The sequence below is a fragment of the Penicillium oxalicum genome, chromosome IV (assembly GCF_001723175.1).
Source record: "Penicillium oxalicum strain HP7-1 chromosome IV, whole genome shotgun sequence".
Taxonomy (NCBI): Eukaryota; Fungi; Ascomycota; class Eurotiomycetes; order Eurotiales; family Aspergillaceae; genus Penicillium; species Penicillium oxalicum.
The window spans coordinates 320,282-345,229 of record NC_064653.1 but is presented as its reverse complement, the minus strand read 5'-3'; the positions used below and the strand labels follow the sequence as shown (position 1 = coordinate 345,229).

General features: G+C 51.9%; 9 protein-coding genes across 9 annotated transcripts; 4 read left to right on the top strand and 5 right to left on the bottom strand.

Moving 5' to 3' along the window:
• Window positions 1-260: 260 nt before the first annotated feature.
• On the top strand, window positions 261-3,213 carry POX_d04902 (uncharacterized protein; the record flags this gene model as incomplete). The annotated part of the gene is made up of 2 exons (XM_050113760.1): window positions 261-701; window positions 754-3,213. 2 exons carry the CDS (start codon window positions 261-263, stop codon window positions 3,211-3,213), a joined length of 2,901 nt encoding a protein of 966 aa, XP_049968711.1.
• A 497-nt stretch (window positions 3,214-3,710) lies between these two features.
• Window positions 3,711-5,992, bottom strand: POX_d04901 (NAD-dependent malic enzyme; the record flags this gene model as incomplete). The annotated part of the gene is made up of 6 exons (XM_050113759.1): window positions 3,711-4,533; window positions 4,656-4,922; window positions 4,992-5,125; window positions 5,189-5,317; window positions 5,406-5,612; window positions 5,699-5,992. The coding sequence occupies 6 exons, from the start codon at window positions 5,990-5,992 to the stop codon at window positions 3,711-3,713; spliced, it is 1,854 nt and encodes a 617-aa protein (XP_049968710.1).
• Window positions 5,993-7,564: 1,572 nt separating this feature from the next.
• On the bottom strand, window positions 7,565-8,347 carry POX_d04900 (GPI-anchored CFEM domain protein B; the record flags this gene model as incomplete). The annotated part of the gene is made up of 2 exons (XM_050113758.1): window positions 7,565-8,137; window positions 8,267-8,347. The coding sequence occupies 2 exons, from the start codon at window positions 8,345-8,347 to the stop codon at window positions 7,565-7,567; spliced, it is 654 nt and encodes a 217-aa protein (XP_049968709.1).
• Window positions 8,348-15,464: 7,117 nt separating this feature from the next.
• POX_d04899 (uncharacterized protein) lies at window positions 15,465-16,267 on the bottom strand (the record flags this gene model as incomplete). The annotated part of the gene is made up of 3 exons (XM_050113757.1): window positions 15,465-15,605; window positions 15,696-15,763; window positions 15,913-16,267. The coding sequence occupies 3 exons, from the start codon at window positions 16,265-16,267 to the stop codon at window positions 15,465-15,467; spliced, it is 564 nt and encodes a 187-aa protein (XP_049968708.1).
• A 571-nt stretch (window positions 16,268-16,838) lies between these two features.
• Window positions 16,839-17,532, top strand: POX_d04898 (uncharacterized protein; the record flags this gene model as incomplete). The annotated part of the gene is made up of 3 exons (XM_050113756.1): window positions 16,839-16,928; window positions 16,996-17,080; window positions 17,147-17,532. The coding sequence occupies 3 exons, from the start codon at window positions 16,839-16,841 to the stop codon at window positions 17,530-17,532; spliced, it is 561 nt and encodes a 186-aa protein (XP_049968707.1).
• A 226-nt stretch (window positions 17,533-17,758) lies between these two features.
• On the top strand, window positions 17,759-19,239 carry POX_d04897 (uncharacterized protein; the record flags this gene model as incomplete). The annotated part of the gene is made up of 3 exons (XM_050113755.1): window positions 17,759-17,959; window positions 18,012-18,896; window positions 18,997-19,239. The coding sequence occupies 3 exons, from the start codon at window positions 17,759-17,761 to the stop codon at window positions 19,237-19,239; spliced, it is 1,329 nt and encodes a 442-aa protein (XP_049968706.1).
• Window positions 19,240-19,976: 737 nt separating this feature from the next.
• On the bottom strand, window positions 19,977-20,259 carry POX_d04896 (uncharacterized protein; the record flags this gene model as incomplete). Its single annotated transcript, XM_050113754.1, has 2 exons — window positions 19,977-20,159; window positions 20,221-20,259. The coding sequence occupies 2 exons, from the start codon at window positions 20,257-20,259 to the stop codon at window positions 19,977-19,979; spliced, it is 222 nt and encodes a 73-aa protein (XP_049968705.1).
• Window positions 20,260-20,287: 28 nt separating this feature from the next.
• POX_d04895 (uncharacterized protein) lies at window positions 20,288-22,209 on the top strand (the record flags this gene model as incomplete). Its single annotated transcript, XM_050113753.1, has 4 exons — window positions 20,288-20,709; window positions 20,756-21,573; window positions 21,759-21,850; window positions 21,892-22,209. The coding sequence occupies 4 exons, from the start codon at window positions 20,288-20,290 to the stop codon at window positions 22,207-22,209; spliced, it is 1,650 nt and encodes a 549-aa protein (XP_049968704.1).
• Window positions 22,210-22,694: 485 nt separating this feature from the next.
• On the bottom strand, window positions 22,695-24,499 carry POX_d04894 (uncharacterized protein; the record flags this gene model as incomplete). The annotated part of the gene is made up of 2 exons (XM_050113752.1): window positions 22,695-24,005; window positions 24,125-24,499. 2 exons carry the CDS (start codon window positions 24,497-24,499, stop codon window positions 22,695-22,697), a joined length of 1,686 nt encoding a protein of 561 aa, XP_049968703.1.
• Window positions 24,500-24,948: the final 449 nt, after the last annotated feature.

Below are 24,948 nucleotides of genomic sequence, written 5' to 3'. Positions count from 1 at the left end.
CCCCATTTCGGCCCATGCGCTTCGTTGACTTCCCCTCGACAGTAAACGCGATACGCTATACAGAGTTTACGAGTTGCCTTGCCGGTCATCTGTCCACATTTTTCCATGTCCATACTCTCGCTCGGCTGAACTGTTCTCTTTTCAGTAATCGAATAGAACACGCTTACCCCCTGGGGGGTTCCACCCCCATTGCGTCTCACCTCGGTCCCGAACGGGCCATCGATAACGATATACAGAGACCCCATGAATCGTCATTAACCATGTCTGGAGCCCTAGAATCGGCCTCCGTGCCCAGCAGTACTGCTGCCGCTGCAGTCTTCAATAGTATCAATGAGACAGCCTCCACGACCTTGGTTTCCGGCTTGCTGCCGTCACCTCGTGATCTACTAGCCCTACCTTTCCGCGCGCTCAATCGTGCGGAGACCTTCGCGCTCCACTCAGTCCCTCGGCACATCGCGCGTCTCACCGGCATCAATGGCATTAACGTGAGCTTTTGGGGTGGAGCAGCGTCAACAGCGGGACGAAACGGACTAGGAAGTGAAGCAGTTGTCGCTGCCGCCGGCGCAGCTGGTGAGGGAGCTGCACATACTGCGGGATACGGCGACAGCTGGTTTGTAGCGGAGTTGATGCAAACCATGCGGAAGGTTGGCGGATTCTTCGGATACTTGACCAGTATTTGGTCATTTGCCTGTCTAATTGAGGTCAGTTGGTCTAAGGTGCCTGGGTACCACGTTTCTTACTGACAGCATACAGGCCTTGGTTTTAAACCGGATAACAATCTACGCAGCTACGCGACGACATCTGCGACTGGGTTGGGAAAGGCGGCTTGCATTGCGCATCATTCCGATCGTTCTATTCGTCATTCAAATCATGTCACTCCTTCGCGGTATTCGATGCCAAACATCACCGGATTTCCCTGAAATGCGATACGGCAAGCCCAGGAAACCTCTATCATTCGATTATGCAACTCGGGGAGGCGCCCTTTACTCGATAAGCTCGCGTTTGATGTCCTGGGAGTCCGATGCACAGGCATGCAGTGCTGTGAACATGGCACGTGTCCCTGGCAGTTCGGATATTCCATACGGATCGTTCTCTCTGTTGTGGCCTGTGTTCATGATACTGTGCCTCAGCCATTTTATTGAAACTCTCATGTGCGCGTTACAAGGCCGGCCAGTGATGACCGAGACTGGAATGTCAATCTTCGAGCACTCTCTTGCCTTTGCTGAAGCTGAATCTATGATCAGCAAGTCCATCGGACTTGGACTTTTCGGCCTTGCAAAGAGAAGTCCCTTGACAGAGAATACAGCGGCGGAAGGTTCGGCAAGCCCTCTGCAGCTCCTGACTCGGTCGCAAGTTTTGGAGCGAATGAATGTCACTCCGGAGCTTCTGCTCATCGTGTTGATCTCCTGCTGCAATAGTCTGTCTTCACACCTTCTGGATGTCTTCGGCAAACAAAGCCGCTATCGCTTGGCGAATACCACATTCTGGGGCCTCTGCTTCATGTTTGCTATGGTTTGGGGTCTCGAGAATGGGCCTCCTGTCAGCTCTGAAACGGGTGTCCTCAAATTTCCGACTGTCTGCATTGTCGGCTTCATTCCTCACCTACTGGTCCTCTTTGGCATCATCACCTGTTTTGTCATCTACGGCTTGGCCTTGGTGATCACTGCATTCTCTCTTCCTTTGGGAGAAGGCCAATCAGCGACATTTTGGGAAAGACTGGCGCTGGCAAATGAAAATATGCAGGGTTCGAATCAGATTCGTGGCATTCGTGTCAACAGGCACGAGGACTACTACACAACCTTGCTCCGGGTTGGCTATGTGTCTCTCACAGCTGCGAGCGAGGCGGTCTTCCTCAACGAAGGCAGAGCCGTCATTGCCAAGCAAATGACCTGGCTTGAGAGAGATCGGCTGGAAGAAATTGAAGCTTCGCGGAGAGAGAATGCAACTCGTCGGACTCCGCAGAACCATTTTGACGGTCCTCTCTTTGATGCCGTGGGCTTTGGAGGCTTTGACCTGCCCGAGCAAAGAACAGAATGGGAAAGTGGTTATAAACGTGAAAAGAAATTTGAGATGCCGAAGAGCGGATCTCGACAGGTCCGGCCGCAAGCAGAACTTGGAGGTGTGGGCGCGGTCCGAGCGTCTGTTCGACTGTGGCACTGTCTTTCCTTCTTCCGGGCCATTGGATTGCTTGTGCTACGTTGGATCGCGTACGGAATGAGTCGGATTCTTGACCGGCTTGGTATCAATGCTCGTCCGCTCTGGCTCAAGCGTTTGTCTAGGGCTAACAGAGCCAAGGCAGCCCCGAAGAGGTCCTCACCGTCAGGACCTGTGGATTTCTGGGTTCTCACGGATGACGGAGAGCTTGAACTCCCGGCTGATCACGAATTTGATGTAGAGCTAGAGATGCAGAAGCAAGAGCAATCGCGGCCAGGGATGTGGGATGCCGCTGACGAGCGTCGCTTGGACGAAAGGCTTTATAGTTGGTGGAAAACTGGGGGATCGTGGGGCAACCAGGACCATACGCCTGATTACCACCCACCCATGGATGACGATGACACGACCAGTGTGATTTCCATGTCCACCTGTGGTTCAGAATCCGAGTGGGAGGATGAGGCCTCAGACGGACGTCGAACTCCAACTCAGTCGAACCCATATCCTCACTACTCTCGCGATAGCACTCCAGCTCCAGAGCCATTGCTGGACATGAGCACATTTGCCCGTCTGCTTGACCCTCGGGATCGCGAAAGTAGGGAAGAGGCTCGTATTCTCGCCGCACACCTCAACGCCAGTCGAGAACCTGATCGAATCATGACTCGTAGTCAGTACAAGAAACAAGTGGAAAAAGACAAAGCGAGAGTTCTTTTGTCATCTCGTCTACATACTCACATGTCCACAACCACCTCGAACACCGAGATTCGGAAGCCCTCGACAGATGAAGAGACAGAGATTCTGGAGCAATTGATCCTCTCACGCCGCGCAGAGACTTCCGCCAGCTCGGATCCGAATACCTGGGAATCAGGAGCAACAGGTCTGGGACCCAATGGACCCCCTTGTGTCGTTTGTCAGACTAATCCGCGGTCGATCATCACCTGGCCTTGTCGCTGTCTCTGCATATGTGAAGATTGTCGTGTGAGCCTTGCCATGAATAATTTTGGTAGTTGCGTGACCTGTCGACAGGAGGTTGGCGGATTCATGCGTCTCTGGGTACCATGAGCAATTTGTGTCTGGTGTCTTGTTCAGGGGTCGGTTTTGTTTTTTTCCCCTCCTCTCTCTCTCCTTCTCCTTCTGATGGTTCTCCCCAAGGAGTTCTTGTGGTTCTTGATTACTGCTCGTTTTTTGGACTTCATTCATCACGGAAGAACATTTTTGGAGGGCAGCGTGTATTATAATCCTTCTTATTAGCCAAGTCGGTCGTCGTACTTTTCACAATAACGACCTTTTTTACAAATTGCATCCATTCATTCTACTTTCACTTGATATTTACGAGGTGATATTTCCATGTGCGTAACACATATGTCTTGGTACGAGCCTCTAGTTCCAAGGGCTTATTAAGTATACAAAGAGCGGGACGCAGTTACCCCCATCTCCTCGCGCAATCCAGACGATATACACTTTTAAAATTCAGACATCTCATCTGATCAAGAATCGCCATCTGACTCATCAATACTACACCCACATGATTCAGTCAGCACAACCCGAAACCCCCCTACTTATTCCGCCTTCGCCAAAGGCCGATAAACAGGCTCCCACATCTGCGCTCGAATCCACTCTTTCAACTCGGATTCATCCGCAGGAATGTCCTTCTCCTCCGCGAGATCTTCCTCCTGCGCGCATCGAATCACACCCGCAGCGATATTCACGCTGATTTCCCGAACGTCTTCTACATCTGGTAAGAGTGGCTGAGTGGGATCCGCGAGTGATGGGGATTTCGCTTGTAATGCTTCGGTGGCGGCGACGAGCATCTTCTTGGAAACGAGTCGGCTGCGTGATAGGATGGCGCCGAGGCCGATACCGGGGAAACATGTTGAGTTGTTGCATTCGGCTGGGGAGGGGAGGGATTTAGTATGAGGTTGAGTCTGAACGAGCATGTGGACTAAAACTGATTGATTTGGAGGGGGGGGAAGGAAAGAGGGGAGAGAAATGTCAATTTGTTGCGTGGACCTACCAATCTCGTACTTTTGACCCTCGTACTCCACGGGGGGGAACGGACTTCCAGTCGCAGTCAAGACTTTTCCTTCTGTCCAATTGTACAAATCCTGGGGTTTGGCTTCATGGAGACGAGTTGGATTACTCAGGGGGAAAATGATGGGGCGGTCGACGTGTTTGGCCATTTCTCGGACGACTTCCTCTGTGAAAGCTCCCGGTTTGGTGGAGGTTCCGATGAGCACATGTGGTTGAACTTGACGGATCACGGTTAAAAGGTCGAGGTTCTTGTCGTCTGGCCACTCCTTGTCGTCTCTGGCAAATGTGGCTTGGGCGTCGGTGAGTTTATCACCGTGGGATTTGAGAAGGAGGCCCGGTTTGTCGATACACCTGCGTTGGAGGTAATGGGCGAAATTGTCAGTGATATGGTAAAAGCCTCTTTGGTATAGTGGCTGCGTGCGCTTGACGCATCTTCGAGTTCATCATCTTGGTCTCTTCGAGTCTTGACTTACCAAATCTGTTTACAGGCGTCCTCCTTGGATTTGTTCGCCTGGGTGGTGATGGTCTCCACAATCTGATCTGCGATGCCAGTCCCGGCGGTCCCAGAGCCAAATATGACCACTCGAACATCCTCAATCTTCACGTCGCTGACCTGCAGGGCCGTAAGCATAGCTGCCAGGGTAACACAGCCGGTACCTTGGATATCATCATTGAAGCACGGGATTTGGGATTGGTACTTGTCGAGGATTCGTTTTGCGTTTGAAAGACCAAAATCCTCACTAAATGTCATCAGCCAAAGAACATGATGGTGGACAAATGAAAACAAAAGTAAAGAGGTAGCCACTCACAAATGGATATAGGCATTTGGGAAACGCCTGCGAGCAATTTGCACAAATTTGTCCAGAAATTGGTCATACTCCTGCCCTCGGACACGAGGCTCTCTGAGACCGAGATAGAGCTCGTCCTTGAGCAACTCTTCGTTCTAGTTGAATGAATTTAGTTTGGTTGTCATGGCCCAAGTCACAATGCCAAAGGCTAAACTCACATTTGTGCCGCAGTCCAGGACGACGGGCAATTGACGCGATGGATGGATTCCCGCGCAGAGAGTGGTGATCACCAGTTTCGCGACTGAAATCAGAATGGCGCCTACTCCTTGATCTCCGATTCCCAGGATCTATTGGGAAGTGAAATGTAAGAGCCTCGATCAGATCACTCAACAACGGTGGGGCGTAAAATGAAATGAGCACTGGGCATGGGTTTACCTCTTCTCCATCACTAACGACAATATAATCGATGTCTTCGGCATCCCCACTCAAGGCCATCATACTTTCTTCGATGGAATCCTGATCTCGAATATTCAGGAAGCAGCCTTCGGGCTTACGGAACAAGCGAGAGTAATTCTGAATCGCCTCTCCTTCCGTGGGGGTGTAGATCACACTGAACATCTCTTTGAGATGAGTTTGAAGAAGCTATCTCCATACATTCAGTATTCATTCCGTATTTCTCGTCTTTCTCCCTTTGATACGGATCTGACGGGAGGCAGGGTCAAGCAAACCTTGTAATACAGAACCTCATTCTGCGCCTTCATGCTCGCCATGAAGGTATTCTTGGCCAAGTCATTCTCACGACTACCATATTGCTGATAAGCACGCTCGACTTGTTCTTCGAGAGTCTGGATGTTTGGCGGGAGTAACCCGGTCAACTTGAACGCAGCGCGTTCATCCTTGGGAAAAGCCGATCCTTTGTTGAAATGGGACGATGCTAGCAGTGGTGTGCCTTGTAAAGGACACTTTAGGGGCCCTGCAGCTGCACGAGGAAGATGGTTGAATTTGGACGTCGTTTGTGTCATTGTGGAATCGGTAGCACTGCAAGCCAAGGCCTGACCTTTTGAGTGCAGATTCAATGGATTGTTGAGTAGAATACGTTCAAGCTTATGCGGGGCTTCAGGAGTATATCACGGTCGTATCGGCATGTAGTGTGAATGGCTGGAGGCCATCTGCTGATTTTTGAGAATCGAGACGTGGCAATGCAATGCAATCCGTTGGCAGAATCTCAACGTTTTCTTTCAAGATTGTTCTTGTAGAATCGAATGGATGATAATCTTGCGGGGGCGTTCACAATTTCCTGGTCGTTGGAGACGGCCCGGCCCACATGACTGATGTCATGCCACCCGTCCCTCTTTTCGGGCTCTGGCCAGTTGGTACAACATTGCCGAAGACAGTACTACTGGTAAGAACATATTAAGATCATATGGCCGTTGGTGAACATTGACGTATTTAAAATCGGCCTGGCTTCAAAGTCTATGGATGAGCTGCATCGTAGCCAAGAATTGGTGCTGGTGTATCTGTAGTTGGAAAGTCTATCATTCCAGCACATGATTACATCGATATTGTTATCTTGACACCACACTCGAGGTAAATAAAAGAAAGAAAACAATGAGTATCAAAGTCATGAAGTCAGCGGTGAATTCACAGTAATTCCAAGAAACAGGAGCAAGTTCGTGGGTATAAGTGAGACCAGGTTGACATGGACGGACGAATATACATTCTCCGATCAAAAGCTCTGCCCGCTGGGCCCGAATTGAAGGCGCCATCTGGCACGGATCATGGGCATGTGGATTGTATCTGCCTTGGGAGCAGTTGCTTATCGTGGCCTACCATCGAATTCACTGATGACTTGTCGAGCGACTAGGTATCGGTCAACGGGTACAATAGGGCACAGGCTTCCCTGTGGATATATTCGAGTCCGTAGCATCACAATTGATCTTGCAAGAGGGTTCCGAGTTGTACAACGATGGATGGTTTTCGTTTCACATAGGTAGAAAAAGACAGAGACACAGTCAAAAGTCAAGATCTGATTCGTGGAGCTTCAATGGCAAAGCCTTCGGACAGAATACACCACTTTCGCTCATCCCGTTCATGCCAGGAGGAAGTGACACTTGGAATATCCCAGAGTAAATTAAAAGCTGAACCAGAGGCCCAACTCAACATAGAAGTGGAGAAAGAAGGAAATATACTTTAAAAAGAGGGTCAGGAGTAACTTGGTAGAAAAAAAAATGTATTTAAAATTAGGTCCAAATCACATTCACCATTAGTCACCACGATATCGTTCCCAGGTAATTAAAGCGTTATCAAAACTGTACAGAGACCTGCACGAGGCTATTCCCTCATTTCTCCAGGGCCCAGTCCAAGAGTATTCCCCTTTCCACGCACCCATCATCAATCGATGAACACCGCTGAAAAGAAAAGCAACTATTGAAGAGAGACAGGGGAGTCGGTAAGAGGAACGCGAGGGATCAATAGGCCCATCGGAGTCCCCCCCGCTACCGTTACTCCTTCGGAAAAAAATATGAAACGTCTAGCCACGGCAAACCATCTTCTCCTCTGGCTCCCACTCGCGCGGAGATTAGATGTAGCTATATTTACAGAATGTAAGCAGCGACGACAGCAGCGGCAGCGACACCGGCCATGTTGCCCTTGATGCTGCCAGCGGCGTTGAAGGCAGGGGAGGTGGTGGCAGCAGCGGCACCGCTGGAGCTGGCGGTGGGCTTGGAGCCAACAGGGGTGGAGGTCACGACGGAGGAGCCCCAGGCAGAGGAAGAGCCCCAGGCGGGGGTAGAGACGGCCCAGCCAGTGGTGGTGACGGGGGTCAGAACCACGGAGGAGGATGCCTCCTCAGAGCTGGAGGGAGCGACAGCGACGGTGGTCTCAGCAGCGGAGGTCTCAGCAGCGGAGGTCTCGGCAGCGCTGGTGGGGGCGGCGGAGCTGGCGGAGGAAGCGACGGCGGTCTCGATGGGGGGAACGACGATGGGGACACCGGCAGAGGAGCACTGAGCCACGACCGCGTTGGAGACGGAGATCTGGTCGGGGACCTTGCAAGCCTTCTTGACACAGGGGGTGATGTCAGAGACCAGCTGGGGCTTGGAGCAGTGGCAGGCGAAGTCGGTCAGACTGCTGCAGCCGTCGGTGGTGAGGGCAGAGACAAAGCAGTTGAGCTGGCGAGAGTCTTGGTTAGCGAATGGATCATGCCGGTCGAACAACACGCTCTCCAGAAAGGTTCAAGACTTTGATATCGAGATCCTTTCCCGAGAGGGAAGGGAAGGAGTGAGAGTCATGCCACATACCGAGCAAGCGGGAACATCGGGGAGCTGGGCGTTGGCAACACCGGCAGCAACGAGGGCGATGAGGGTAGCAGAGAACTTCATTTTGACGGTTGGAGTGGGTTTTTGCCGTGAAAAGCGAAATGGATCAAGAGTCGACGAGAGAAGAGAAGATGGCTTCGAAAACGACAGTCGAAGGTGCGATTAGCGAGTGAGCGACGTGATTGACTGAAGAAAAGAAGAGAAGGAGACGACGGGGTCCGGACGATGCCTTTTATAAGCTTTTGGAGCACCAGATGGATCCCAGAGTGAACGCTGGGGTCCTGGACCAAGCCGACTCGAACTCCACGGGAGGTTTGGGGAGTCTGGCCCTGCACGAGCATCGAAGGGGAGGGGCTGTGACACTCCGTGGACTGACCACTCTTGATCCGCCTCTCCCGACGCAAGAGGATCATCACATGTCGTACCATCTTTGGCCGAATGGACTCTTGAAAATAGTACGGTGCCATGAACGAACAATAGCGCGGTCCCCAACCAGGACCAGAACGCCTCCCCCGTCGGCCGCGGTTGAGTGGGATCCACCTCGCTTTTCCTGATTGTGTTCATAGTTTGATTAAAAGAGACCGGGGTCCCCGGACCCTCGTCGGCTCATGCATCAGCCAAGCCCATCATGGGCTACCACTGGATCGTGGTGCGGATGGCGGATGCGGGTCAAATGCACGAGTGAACACTAGTCGATGAGCCGGCTGCCTGTTACTGCATCGTGCGAGTGTCAGAATGCTGTGGAGGGTGTGTGATCCTTGGTTTGACCCAGCTGCCCACAGAAGGCTGCAGTAGTCGAGCATCTGGGACGGCGACGAATAACGATCGTCCAGTCCACAGACTCACCATCGAGTCCATACTGTTCCATCCTGTACCACCTCCACAAGTCGAGTGGAGCCGGGATCGAGAGAATGATTCGAGGGCAATCCTCCTGCTCCACCATTTCGGAGACTGCCGTAATGGGGCTAGAGTCATGGCCCAGAAAAGTCATTGTGGTGATAAAAGTGGAAACCTCATGCGGGTACAGGCGACCATCAGCCATCAACTGGAAAGGACTAAGCACTTCCGAAGAGGCGCGAGAACCAACGAGTGTCCTTTGATGGTGACTCGGAGTGGCAAAACTCTCAGGTACCAGTTGGAGGTCCCTCCCCGACGGTCCGAGTTCATGAGGTCCTCACCCATAGAAAAGCCCTTGATACGTCGAGGTCGACGAGGATCTGGGAACGAAACGTCCCTCTCACTCGCTCCTGGGTGCTAGGAGGTCAGCCGGGATGTAAGATCCCCCCGACCATTTAATTTCCGGGAAACAGGCTCCAGTTGTGCCATCCAGTGACAGATCGGCCATGCAGGTGTGATGACGGTCCAATGCTCCCAAGTTCAGGACGTCTCAACTGCAAAACTGCGTGCTCAGCCCGAACCGGACCTCATCATGACCAGCCTAAATTTGGGTGGCTGGGAGGTCAAAAGGTATCTGGCTAACACCCCATCTCGGGACCGGTTGAGAGTGGGAGGCAGGAAAAGTTCATCCACATCCACATCCACGAGACAAGGGCGGAGATGACATGGAAAGGTCACGCTACGCTGATCTCCACCGGGGAAGTGGAGCTCTGCGGAGAGACCACGCCCGATACGTAATTACTGTACGTTGGTTCTCGCACCGCTGCTTTGCTCTGCCCTACTGTACCCTCCGGTAATATTGTTTCTGCCTGATCTTTTTCGTCACCACGAAATTGTCGAAAGCTCAACAGTAAGACGGTCGCACGGTGTAATCTTTACTGCATTCAGTTTTCCACCCATTGAGGCGTGGATATTCTTCTCAGGTACAGCATGATCCGTCGAGTCTGCATGATCATCATCGATCCAATGGGGGGTTACCAATTTTTCAATCTTGCAGGAATGATTCCACGACTCTCTAACATCCAAGAGAGGCAATTCACTACGGGCACGCAGAGCCTGGAGAAGAGTGTCGGATAAACAGGATCGAGGCACCCCGCCTCTCTCTCTCATCTCTCATGGAGTTGCCCACCTCGTTAGGGACTGCTAGTGGCCTCGTAGATTGTTGAGTACCAGTATAGCTGACAGGGGGGTGATTGGTCACTGGGTCCTTCTCACTGTGCGCTCGACCTGGAACGGTACTGGTCTCAAGGCGGGCAGGTGAAACTCAATGGGTTCCTTGGTCACCTTCATTAGGATCTTCATGCGTGTAAATTGGATTTGTACGGATAGTGTTGTTCTTATGATTATCAATTACACTAATCTATACAGCACAGTCGTCGGCAAGGACTGGACCTGGTCTTTCAATCACCGACCCTCGTCACGGGCTCACGGACTCACGGACCAACCAGCCAACCACGAACCATGGACCGAAACGGAAAATCCGGGGAAGAAAGCATCCCCGAAAAACAAAAAGGCAATCAGCATGGGAAGCGGGACAAAGGAAGGGGGGACGGTGGAGGAAAAAAGAAATCAATTATTTCAGGCTCATATGGGGTAGAGAGAAAGACATGTGAAGCATCAAAGGAAGTGGGAGCAAATTCTACACACATTTGGATAGAAATGAGGAGCGAAGCACGAGTGCATAATTCCCAAAGAAAAGAAAAATGGATGATTCCAGAAATGGACGATAGAGTGAGCCACTCGAGCCCTCTCGACCCTCTTTGAACCCCCGAAGCCCCAGTCTCTCGTAGGAGATGCGTCTGACTCTCGCTCCGCGTTGGCCAACAGGCGGTTCCACGATGCTCCCCACCGGAACAGCGAGGTAGTATCCGCCCTTGACCAAAAGCAGGTCATGCTCCGATCCAAGAAGTGCCAAGAAATGGGGGGGAACAAACAGGGCATTTCAACAAAAAAAAACCATATTTGAGTGAATTAAAGCAACTACAAAGCAAACGTTAGATTAATGAGGGCATTATGCAGCGGTGTGGTCATTGACATCTCATGCGAGGCCAGTACGATGGAAAAAGGTGATTTCCACTGATCGAGAACAGCGAGTAATCTAAGTTGAATTCAAGCATTGAAGTACTGGGCCGGTGTTTGCTCACATCGATCCTGATCTCCCATGAGGGATGTGTTTCTCATAATGAAATCATGGAAATCGAATTATCGTGAGCATCCTCGGCCTGCCACCTTGTTTCCCGGCTTTCTGGTGAGAGAAGTGAACGCAAAATACAGATCTCCACCCCGTATTTCTTTCGTCGTATCATCCTTCTCGACTTCATGAAGTTGCATCACGTTGACGATGGCAGAGACTCATTTGACGAGGCCCATACCTATTGACTGCGAAAATGTGGAAGCTATTTAGTTCTACGACATATTTACAACTCAGGACTGTGCCTGCTCGCTATTGTTTAATTCTCGGGGCAGATGTGGAATCTCTCATTGTGACGTGTACTACCACCTACCTACCAGATATCTCGTTGTCGGAGTCTCTTGGGTGAATCAATTCATATTTCCCATTTCGAGCATCGCCTAAACCATACTTGGAGATCTCAAAAGGATGACTATCAAAGCTCGTGCATATACCTAGGTCGGGTGCTCGTATCAAAATGGACACTGTGAGTGAGCGTATGGGGTGTGCCGTGCCAGTCAGTAAGAATATGCTGCATGTACTATGAAAAATTGAGAGACAGCGGAGATCTAGACCTCTCGAGACTGAGCCCTGTCTCCTTTTTCCACCGACCAGCGCTCACTTGACCCATTCCGCGTGCGTGAAATGGCGTCCTCGGCCCCATCTTGCTAAGATGTCTTCTCCCAACCTTTTCCCGAAAGCAATACCAATCGATGCTTCGATGAAGCTTGTGTCGCATCCACTTCCTATCCAGCCCGGCTGGCACTTCCCCCGCGATGGATGCACGGCCACAATGATACAGTGATTGATTTGCGCACTAGCGACGCCTTGTCAATTCTCGACAGTTGTACCTGCATCTCGTCCCGCACAGGCGTGTACCCTATTCCTCTTATTCAATACCTGCAAAAAGGCCAGTCACATGCTATGGTGACGATGGTGTAGACTAAAAAAAGAAAGAAAAAATACGTGCGGTGGTGCACCTTACTTGACGCACACTGGTTACACCAAGTCTTGCACGTCAGCATTCCATCTCGGTTCAATAGGAAACTACTAGTCTACCTCATCAAGGCTTTCACACGAAAAGTACTCCCCTTGATACATAACAGATATATAGTGATCTCTTGTCGTCACGAGATTCTCATTCCGACGAAAGTCCGGGGTCTCCAGCCAAGTTCCTCTGCCCTCAGTTAAACGAGTAGGTGCCCTGTACCAAGGTCCATCAGATCGACCAGATTGAATTTGGACTGGGCCTGGAGCCCTCCCCCGCCGACCCGGGATTTTCATCAGTAAGCGAGATACACGACTGCGGCGGGAGAGAATATTGCGTCGGGATCAGGCCCACGTCCTGATTTTCTGGCTGGATTTGAAATCTGGCACAAGTTCATGCTCTTTATCGGGTGATCGATTTGATTTTTTTTTCTGTTGATTTTGATGAAATCCTCTTTTTTTGTCTCTTTTGTTTCCCCTCTGTTTCTTCTTTTCAAATATACATTTGTCCTCGCTAAACTAGTCATTTTCACTTCCATGATGGCTGCCAGTGGTCGGAAGTGATAGGAGTACAGTACTGTAGGTCCTACTGTAGTACCCTAAAGCTGGAGAGAGTACATGCTGGGAGGTGCAAACTAGTCCACCCCGTCCAATCCCTTTTGCCACGAGACCACCACAAGCCCCGATCTAAATAAAGAAGTAGTAAAAGAGCACCGTGTACTAAATATTTTTGAAAAGAGGTGCAACCTTCCCGCAGGGACCTAAGGATGATTGGTTCACAACTCTCCTCGCACCCGACGGTGCATCAATCTCAATAATTATTATTATTGAGATGGTGACACCCTGAATGAACCATGGAACCGGCAAATTGGAACCAGGAACCATACAGTACAAACGACCTCCATGTGACCAGAGTGGTGATCGCTGATTAGGAAAGAGCCGAAGTCTGGCTCAGGAAATATCAAATGTACTGTACTTTCAAACAAACAACATCGTTAGCAGTATTTCACCATCTCAAAGCGGATAAAGCTTTTCTCTTTTTTGTCGCTGATCACATGGGAAAAGTCAAATCGTGGAGTCGCCAACGCCACCCGAGTTCCCGAGGAAGACGCTCGACGGGGAAGGCCAGTGCGGGGAATAATTCATAGTGGGTTTTTCTTAATCCACTTGGAAGTCAGACTGTATTCTGCACTCTTATGGAATATGGGGGTTTCTGTCTGGACACTTTCGAGGTGATATACAGATCCTTGTCGAATTCCCAAACCCACTCCTCCCCCCCCTCTCAGATCTCACACTTTGAATCTTCACCCAAATGCTTTAATCCCTTATATCGACTACCTAGGTTGGTCCATCCAAGGAATACCTTGACTTAACCCAGCCCCTTCTCCCCCTGCCTGATCCTGATTCGAGGACCTTTTTGACTCATCTTACCCTTGACGAGTACACTAGGACTGTGAACATTGAACAGTTCATATGAGTATGTACTATGTACTGTGTACCCTCACACAATCTATCGTGTCTCTACGAATATTGGATATTCTCTACGTATAGACTACTACAGTAGATATCAATGTCTTCCTTCGGTTCTTGCATTGCCCAGCCAGCCCAGCTAGAGCCCCCCCTGTGCTCCGTTTCGGGTCCTACTAGTCTGTACTTAGCTTCGGCCGGTGAGAGATCAACCTGACATAAGCACTACTGTACTATGTACTTACACCCCTAGAAGTACCTTGAATAGCTACCTTGTCCTACAATTTCTCATTACACATGGATATTCACTAGATGATATCTACTAGATACTGATAATGTGAAACTCAGCACCGGTGGAACTCGAAGGGGGCAGAGGGGCAGCCAGCGTGCTAGCGGTCCAGCGAATTTCTCATTCCAACTCGGTAAAGTGGACAGTTTGGGAAAGGAGACGACACGATAGATTCAGAGACTAGTACCTTAGGTAGAACGGGAAGAGATTGGAGTTTGTAGTTTCATACTCATCGAGTACGTCCACAAAGTGAAGAGATGGTGAGAGTTTTTCAAGTGCGGCACTATCCAACGACCGAGATTGCCTTTCCAATGTGTTGATCTTTTTTTTTCTCAAATTTTGATTTTTAATTTTTTGTTCTTGTTTTGTCTTTAGCAAGCGCGATATATTATAGTCCAGAACATTCAAAGCTTCGGTCTGTGTACATGCACTTCTACCTGCACGTCTCAGGGGAAGCTGTATAGGGTCTGGTCTCCCGGGATCTCCTCGTCGGACCTCACTTCCCGTCCTGGTTGGGGCCATGGCATGTGTACGTGCACAATCAGGATGCCACTCCGCGGCCACTTTCGGCTTAGACCATCGCCACTGGTGTGTATCGGACCCTCGCCAGAGACTCGCGGCGAAACAATATTCTCCGCGGCGGAGCATCCTCGCAACGGTCGATCATGATTCAAGATGGACAAGGATCTTCTGCACCCCTGGATTTAGGGCCGGGCGCATGGGGGCAAAGAGTCAATCTCCAGGGGGAAAATGCCTCGGACAATGTTCGATCTCTCCGCGGAAATAATTGAATGTGCTCTGCTCTTACTACCGTTGCATTCATCATTGCACTCGGCTCGGCCGAGGGAGGAGGACATATTCCGGATAGTCACTGGATGCTGGTCCAAGTCTCACGGTGCAGAACTGTTCTCCTTCGATTTAACATCGCCGAACGACGTCTGTCAGTGATCACGCTCAACACAAAACCCTTTCTTCCAGGAGCAACTCGATGGCCATGGACCAGAGCCACGGCCCCCAGGGCGACCCAGGCAATCGCCGAGGCCAGACATCATGAACTCATGAAAATCATCTTGTGACAGAGAAGTTTTGGCGTGAATGAGTTGTGGAATCACCACAATCGCGGTACGCCCTTTTTACCTTCCATTCTGATCATATTCGAAATGTCTTTCAAGAGCCCACCCCCTGTCCGCCTCTGCCTGCTATCCCGCGCAAGGACCGAAAGAGCAAACTTCTCGAAGAATGAGTGAGCACACGTATCGTGTTGCATTCTGTTCTTTTGAAACCGTAACGCCCGCTTGCCAGCAAAGCCCATCCCTTCCCTTCCACGGCCAGCATTTTGATACCGGAGATCATTCACCGCATAGTTCACCCTACGACAGCAACTCGTCCATGTTTGCCCGCTGCTTTGCATTCTCATCCTGCAACAGCACCGCCAGAACTTCAAGAGGGGGGTTCAAGTTCAACATGTTGGCCCGACGCCAGCGCTTCACCCGGGCAATACCAATACATGGCTAGATGGAGATCCCAGTCAGCGGCAGATCGTTGAAGACGGGTTTCAAGAGCTCCAGGTTCACCGGCGCGGTCTCGCACGTATCACATACCCCGTATTGACTAGACAAATCAAAATGGCGTAGAATCTTCTCTTCTACATCCAAATCACCTTGATGGACTAGATGTCGACCAGAAAACTCAAGATTAGCCACGTCACCTTCCTCTTTTTTTTTCTCTTTCTTCTCCAACCTGGGTCTCTCCCGGGACTAATGGGCCCCTTTGCGTTGGATACTAGAGATCTTCTTTCATGAGGACCGGCTCACTCACCCCTCGGTGCCTTTCGCTTGTGCTCTTCCTTTCTCCAGTAGGCAATCAGGTCGTGCTTGCTCAACTGCAACGCCTTCTCATCTTCAGCCGAGAGAGGCTCTTGAAGTTCAGCGACCGCCTGCTGTCGTACTGCCAACTCGGCCACGTGCGGTTGCGACGGATGCGCCTCGGCGAGCACTTCCTGCGGCTCGGGCGTGCTCAGTGGCGAGGCTGACGTGGCGGCATCGAGATTCTTTGCTTTTTGGAGGGAGGTGGGAGTACTTGAGGGTTTGGTGACGCGGGACTGGTGGCCAAAGGAGAGGGTGGACTGGGCACCTCGGTGGGCACCGGCGGCGGCTCGGCGACGCGGCGGCATAGTGAGGGAACGAGGGGCGAATCGATGAGCGATGTGGTGACTCTTTCGGCGATTCCGGAGCAGGACTGTGTCTCTCAAGATAGGATTGTGAGTGATAGAGAAGAGGTGAGTGGAAATATTTCTTTGGCCAAGGGAAGCTAGAGATTGAAGAGGACCAAGTCGGGAGATGCAAGTGGAGAGGTCCGGTGGAGCTGATGATGTCGTTTGCCCGTCGATTTACGGGGTTGCGCCTGGCAACCGTTGCCCGAAACCGAACAAATTGCCCGATTGCCCGCACGCGGCTTCACTGGGCAACCTGTTGACGGAAGGAGGAGACTTGATATGAGATCTATTAGTGGAGGCGTGTTGCTGCGATGACCAGGAGAAATGGGTGATTATTGCTACTGGTACTGCATCCCTCCCAAATGGGATGTTTTTTTTTTGGCCGAGAGATCTGATGCTGGGAGCAATGGCTATCTACTATATGCAACCCCCGGACTTAGGCTCGTTGGTAATGTCCCGGGTCAGGTTGAGATTCGAGATCCGACCCCTTCTACGCTACTGAGTCGCGGGGTTCGAGACCATCGATTCGATGGAGGCAATCTCGCGAGATCTTGGTGAGCAGAAGAACAAGACTCCGATCCTCCGTGATAATGGAGGAGGTCCTGCCATGCAGACGCCTGTAGGGCTGACGGAGCCACCAAATAACTGAGACATGAGATCTGAAAAGCAGAAATTCCATTCTGTAGGCGATCCACATGGATGATGCACTCGATGAGGGTGTCTCGAGCCTCTCTAGCTCCAAGCTCTCTGCCACAGGACCACCCTTCGACCGTATCGCTCATTCAGGAGGACCATGACGCAATGGCCACGGATCGGTTGAAGGACCAAGACGAGTAGCGGAACGAGAAGATTCGAAGATCACGGCAGCGGAGGAGGCTGGACCAGCCAAAGGAACTCTACCCGCTGCAGTTCCCCACCGCATCAAACACAAGCTGTCCATCGCCCATCGCCTATCGTGTACTTGGACCTGCACTTGCTCCAGAGACCTTTCCTCCCCCCAAATTGTCTGGTCTCGGTGTGATGTGATGATCCACGAGTCCACAAACCCACCCACCCCTCTCCAACTCAGCTACAACACCCTCTGCTCGGCCCAACCAGATCTCTGCTACAAACGCCCAACCTTGTCCGCAAACTACGCCCGCGTCTGCGTCTGCGCCTATCTTGGGAGATCATTCCTCCACATCGTCGCTTCGTCCCCAACCTCGCGTGCAGTCGCCGCGTGATCGTGACTACGACGGTCTCTTAACTCGTATTGTTCTCCCGATTGGGAGACCCTCAACTCCCCTCCTCTTCCTCTCCCTCCTCCTTCCCCTCATCAGACTCCTCATATGAGCCTCCGTATCACGACCGTCGTCCGAGGTCCTCGTTCTCGTTCTCCATCCACAACCCCCACGTCGCCGCATCCCCTCCGTCGCATGCCCATGGTGTGGCAGGAACAGCGCATTCGAAATGGCCGCCTTTGTGCGCGTATCCGGCCCTGCAAATGGCAACTTTCTCATCGGATACCCCGGCATTTCTGCAACCATGGTGAGCTCCGATCCCTCATCGTCATCATCCCAATCCTCCTTCTCCTCCTCGTCTGCCTCCACCCTTGAAGGGACACCCGGCCGAGCTTCAATGCGGTCGCCACGAGACACCCGGTGCAGAATGGTATTTCTGACTCTGAATTCGATTTTTTTTTCCGTCGTTTTTCCAATTCTAGCCTCGAATTGAAGGTAAAGTTGAGATCCGGCCCAGTGTCGGTATCTCCGCCCCGGTCAATGTCTCCCTCGTGACGATATCACTCCTCCGTCGCGAAACCATCCATCCGTCAGCCGACTCGGTCACGAAGAAACGATTGGCACCCCCGCGCAAGGAGATCACGGATATTGTGGGCAAGGAGATGCTTCTGTTTCGATGCCCCGCCGGCAAGGAATACGAGGAGGTCATAGCCATGGATCTTCCGTTTGTGTTGTTCATCCCGTTTGGTCGCGGCGGTCGTGATGCTTCGCGACGGGTGCCTCCAGCGAGCCTGCAACTGCCCAGTCGCACAGCCGAGACCTACTACGAGATGGTGGTCATGGTGCAGCAGGGACACTCGGAACAGCGCAAATACACCTTTCCCGTGCCCATTGCCCGCTACGACACCCTGTCCACCTTTGGCATGTACAACCGGCCAGAATCCGCAGAGCGGGTGTCGGATCACTTGGTCACCCTCGCCATTTCCTTACCCCGCTGGTCGTATGGACCCCTCGATCCAGTCAGTGTGTATGTCAAATTATCGCCCAACCAAGAATGGATCAGCAAGGCTCGCAAGGTTACAATCAATAAGATCACCATCGGCATCGACGAGGAGATCGTCTATAATCACGAAGGCGACGAACCACAACGGAAAGTGAAGACCCTGGTGAAGAAGACGGAGACCGTGGGCATCAAGCTGCCCCAATCGGGCTACCTGACCAATCTCGGCCTGGTTTTCCCCGCCAAGGATGTGCGCGATTCCGACGGCATTTTACCTCGGAATCGAGCCGCCTTCCCGATGTACGGAGTGAGCGGCTTCACAACGACAGCCAGTCTGTACAAGATTGAATTCTATCTGACAGTGCGGGTAAGCTTTCCTTCCCTTTCACAGAGAGCATAAAGAACGTCGAGCAGAGCACGCAAACACGGAGAATTTCACGTGGACGCTGACCATGCTAAACGATCAGGCGCATCTCACTTCAGCTAGAGATATTACCATCCGCCAGCCCATTGTTGTATGTCCATTGGATCATGCAGGCTGCAAGGAAGAGATGGAAGCCATTGAATTAGCGGCACGAGATGCCGCCTACGTGAATCCTGACAATCCAACGTTACCACTGCCATCTATTGTTCGACCTAATGACCCTCGTGCCCTCGACCATCTTGGAGTGGCCATTGTCGGAAATCAAAAGAAGCCACTCATCGATTGAGAGGGCAAGAGTTGATTTCGTCAGATTTGAACCCCTCCTGCCGAGATCTATGGCAAATTACGCACTATTTCATTCCATCTACAATCGGATGGTCGTCACTCCATCAATCTCGAGTTCATCACAGTCACACGCCGCGAACCCAACCCGAACCGCAGGGGGAAGATGTCTCACTCTTGCTGGAGATGGTCGCGAGTGATGGCACTGCTTCACCGATACCTCTTGATGCCGTAACGTGTCGCATTTGTTCTTTCTTTACGATTGCATGGACTCGGCGTTTGTTGCATGGCCGTTGCGAGAGAGCGAGGTCAGCTCTCCACTGGCCGGTCCAGGAGTACCCGGGTGTTGGGGGGGGGGGGGGGGGGCGGGGGGATGTCCACTGTTGTCATGTTCCGTTTCGATCTCATGATCCCACGCCTTTTTAGGCTTCTGCTACACTCCGAGGATCAACAGCTTCAACAAGGCAGCTCAGCGCCGAGGCGCATGGCTCGGTGACGTTACATTTTCGGCTTTTCGTTTGCACCATCTGCTTGGAGCCAGCCTGGACATGATCTTGGGTGATATGAATTCAATCTGCGGTCAAATTGCGGTGGGGTTGCATTCAGATCCTGCGCCTCTGGGCGATAAGAAATATTCAACATCTAATCTTGTGTTTTGGGCCAGAAAGCCATCTTCACGCAGGGTCACATGCGGGAGGTGGGGTATCAAGTTAAACAGCCACAGCAAGTCAAACAAGGCGGTTATTCCTCCAGCTTCAGAAGCTCCATCGCAGAGCCCAGGAGATCCGCATCGACGTTGGTTGCCAATTTTGGTTGCTGATCATGTAATCTTTGCAGGCAATCTTTCAACATGCTCAGGATCGCATGCGCTTGTCTTGAGGATGGCCCGAAGGTATCGAGGGCGTTTTCGAGACTATTTGATATCTAACCAGATGCTGAGCCCATGCACGCTTTCTTTTTGTTTAGTTGGTTGACTCTGAATTACCTTGCGTAGCTCTTCTGAGAAATCCGTATCCTCTTCCATACTGAGGAGAATGTCTCCGAGTAAATAAATGGCAGACGAAAAGGGATCAAACTCCGCGAACGAGTCCGACTGTTGGCTCGGGCTGTTCAGGAAAGAAAAAGCGGGTGCCCCGCCGCCGGTGGATCGACCGGTGCTTATCGATAAGCCCCAAATTTCTCGAGGCGATATCTCCGAATCCACGTGCCACGCGCTGGAGAACCGTCAGGGTTCCGAAAGACGTTGCCTTTTCGTCCCTTCCTACCACCGATTCGAACATACTATCATGGCGGATGCGGACGAGGAAGCCGTTCGCGGCACTGCGGTGGAAGCCACGCAGATTGAGACAGATCTCTCGGATGAAACGCAGGATTTTCGACTACTAAACCACCTCAATTTGTATGCAAAGCTGAGCTCCCAGAGCCCGTGGCATGCGCCAACTCGACATCGCGCTCTCCCCGTTCATTGCTTAGGGTATGCTTTGCTAACTGCGATGTGTTCCATTCTTCCACACAATTAGCCTCACAGATTCATCCGCTTCCAGCCTGCCGCGGCGCGGTGAGAAAGACTTCGAGCCCAATCCGACTCTTTTCCAAGCCGATGTGCTCTCTGCGTCTCGACAGGCGATGCACAATGCGCTTGCGCATCCTCGTCTACATAATCCCAAAAACCAAGTGATTGCTATATACGCCCCCGATGGACCTCCTCCGCCGCCGCCGCCGCCGCCCCCATCTTCCTCTTCTCCGTCCACTGTGCAGGGCCAGGGCCACGACACAGCCAAGCCGTCTGGAAGGGGCGCCATGGTTTCGCCCGACGCCTGTGTTTATGTGCCGAATCCAAAGGGCCAGTATTTCAAAAGTATGGGCCAGGCGGATCGAAAAGGAGTCATGTGGTTATTGCCCGAAGAGGCGTTGTATCTGCTGGAAAGAGGGAGCCTGGATATCCGTTGGCCTGCGTCGATCACAGGCAGGTCCAGTTCCACCGAGGATGCGGCTGAGGGCAACGAGGATGATCTTTCGATCCCGATGAGTCTACAAGCGGCGTATGCCTGCTTGATCGGACGAGGTGGCTTGACCTTGGAGCGATTCTCCGTTTTTTCCAGCCTGAAGAGGATCGGCTATGCAATTGTTCGAGCACCCGGATGGGATGAGTCGACGACGACAATGGGGGACGCTACCGACTCAAATGACTGTCGAGATGTCTATTCACAGCCCCTGATGCGCGGAGCGGGTCTTGCTGGGATATTCGGGCGGATTTTCAAATGGATCAATGATCCTTACTGTACCTCTTCTCTGGCGGCTGGACCCGTCATTGGATATGGAATTCACCGGAGCTACTGTAAGTCGCGCTTCAAGTTTTGTTTCTTCTTCAATTTTTTTTTTCTTTTTTTACTACCTCCCCCTCTGTCCCCCATGCTTCTGGGCAGTCGCGTTTCCCAACGCACTCTCCGACACCCTAACCCCTTCCTCATGCCTCCATCTGATACTCTGCTAACTCCACCACGCTTCCCCGGCCTTTTCCAGCCGACATTTACCAAAAACTCGCGCTCATTCCCTGGTACGACCCAACACTCGCCCCTCAACGAAACCCCCTCGACGCGCCCGCCCCCTTCCGCGTCATCTTCCACGTCTACAAACCCTCCACCCCATCAAAAAGTCCGCCCTACCCCCTCCGGACTTCCGCATCGCCGTCGTCAACACCCGTGAACACGACACCATCCCCACTCTCGAACAACTCGGCGCTCTGCTCGAAAGCACCCCACTCGACCCTCCCTCGGGGGAGAAAATGGAGCGTCAGCTATACATGCGTCTCCGACACGGGTACCGCAACGTCATTCTGGCGGTGGTCGATCAGGGCGTGACGAGCTTTCTGAGAGTGGCGGATGCGGCATTTGGCAAGGAGAGGATTTATGAGGCGGCCAATGCGCCGATGGGATCGAAGAAAGGTGGGAATTTTAGAAAGAAAAAGAGGTGAATTATGAAGGGGCGGTGGGTTTCATCTTATATCGGGTGATTGGAAACCAGAAAAAAAAAAGATAAATCAATTGATAACAAAAATCAATCACAGAAAGACCGTTAGTACGGCGCCCCATGATGTAACTGAGTAAACGTGATAATCACCTAAGAAGAGTTAATCCAACTCAAGGGAGGGGGGGGGGTTGATATCTGCTATAAATTATACCTGCGTATCCCCTACTAATCTGTCCTTGAGCTTTACAAAATGCGAACAAAATTGGGAAGGAAACGGCTGTAAGACACAATGCTACGGTACTGCGTTTATCGACGAGTCAATCATAGCTTCGTCAAAGCTGCATCCATTGCATGACCTGATCAGATGGGAAATGGGTTGCTTTTTCCCCCCTCTATTGAAGCACACACACATGTACGTGTAAAAAGATATGACAGAGGGAGATGGGAAAAGGGAGAAAGAAATGAAAATTGCAATGAATTCCCCTGGATTCAAAGTCGATACATCTCGCTTCGGCTTCGCGCGCCATCAAAGACACAAGTATTGTCAAGAGGGACATATTGCCTAGTCAGCACTTTCAACGCCTCCTGCGCAACCAAGCCTCCAGTCAAGGAGGAAATATTATGCAATTCACCACCCTCGGCGCGGCGCAGCTCTTCAATCGCGCGGGCGATGCTTTGCCGAACATCGTCGCCGAGAGGAGCTGGTTGATCCCGAGTCAGGAGAGCGAGGATCCGCTCCGTGTGACTGGTCCACAGACCGTCGTCGTCGATGGAAAGCGAAGTCTCCTGGGACTCCTCGCTTTGGATGTGGTCCACGACCGCGTCGAGAATTTGAGTGGCGATGAAGATTGGGATCAGAGAATCCGGAGTGTGCAATTGGTTCCGGATGGCTTTGAGTGTGGCGGGATCGCTGTCACTGCTGATCTGGGCTACTGGACGTCCGTGGATCACCTTGATGTGCGCGGCGTTCTTGCAGAATACTTCAATCTCACGATCTGGGATGGGTGACGTGCTTCGGTGCAGTTGGGTTTCCAGCTCGCGCACGCGCGTGGTGACTTCTTCCATGTCGCGGCGGGCTTTGGCCTTGTAGATGTTTTGTAGAGCCACGTAGTCGGCTGACTGGGCTTTCATGTCTGGTAGAGATCCAGGTAGAGGGAGGACTCCGTGCGTGCTATAGAAGGCACTGATCGCTGAAGCGATCACCCAAAAGTCCGATGATTGAGCAGTCAGATGTTTGCACTGATCCATTTCAAAGATCTCCCGAGTGGAACTGCGCAGACTGAACGGTGAAACGGTCTTGAGCACCGCGGCCACGGCCTCGTCAAAATTCTCTTCTCCCCCCTCAGCATTGCTGGTACGTGCGTGAGACCGCACAAATTCTCGGAATTCGGTCTTTTCTTTGTAAGTGCCTGGCGGGTTGCCGCCATGGGACTGCTTCCACTGCTCGAGAAAATGAAGCAGCAAGAGGATGTATGGAATGTGACCGTGTTTGTGATCATCCAGCGCAGTCAAATCCCCGAGGGACGCAGCCGCGGCCGAGAGTTCGGGCCAGGGAGCCAGAAGGCGCAGGTCCTGGGTGGCTTCTGGGTCGGGATGCGTCTCTACAATGGGAAAGTCCGCATCCAATTGCAGACTGAACGATGAGTAAAATCCTACCGAGTGAACATAGAGCACAGGAATACCCAGCCTCCGGGCTTCCTGGGTCAGGGAGCCCAAAGTCAAACGCTTGGTTGGGCCAGTAATGATGACCAACTTGTGCCGCGGCAAAAAGTCTGGATCCTCAAGAAGTTTCATCACAGGCTATTCTTTCCAGAGACAGTCAGCATCTTCTTTCTTTCTTTCTTTTTCTCCATCATCAAGCAAAGCACAAGCACCATCAGAGAAAGAAAAAGAGATGAAGTACAGAGAGACCAACTGACCTTGGAATATGAGTAACCCTGGACGTCTGGGTTCAACTCTCGGAGCAAACGACATGTCTCGTCGGCCCGGGATTTACCCAGAGACTCTTGTTCGAGGAAGAAATTCACCCCGAGATCTGATTCCGTGACGATTGCTGGATCGACAATGCTGAAGCCACCAATGCCCGGGAGCACCAGGTTCTTCAGCGCCTCAACACCCACCACGCCCGTCACGCCGGTACTGGTGGAATCGAGCGGGCCATCGGAGTTTACCAACAAGACGCGGGAGTCTTCCAGAGCCTGCTGGCCTGTCGCTGCCCACAGTCGTAGTTGACGATCATACTTGCGCTCCTTGGAGGTTGGCCCTGCCAATGCGGCGGGGAATGATTCAGTCATGATTGGTGGGGTGAATTGTAAAGAGGTTGATAGAGCGGATCTGTTGATGAAGAGACACAATGGAATTGTGTACTGCACAGATCATCAGATGAACGTGGACCAGCGATGTATTTCAATAGTAATACCCTTCAGTTGTGGCTATAAAGTTGCGGTCCCCGTTTCCCAAAATATGGATTATGGTATGACTCCAGATTGACCAGCCCTTAGGTTGGGATTGGAATGTTTGCTGTAGATGGGTTGAAGCATAGCGATTGGAACTGTGGAGTCCCACTCTCCACTCGATCACGCCCCGCGGGATTATGTAATATTCTGCCGGCTGAAACAGATTCTGGGCACCCGATGAGCCCCACGACACACCGCGATAGTGTCTCTCTGGCCGTGGGTTGGAATAGTTTGTAGTGGACACGGTAGGCGGTAGAGTGAGCGGCGGGCGGAGACATCAGCATCTA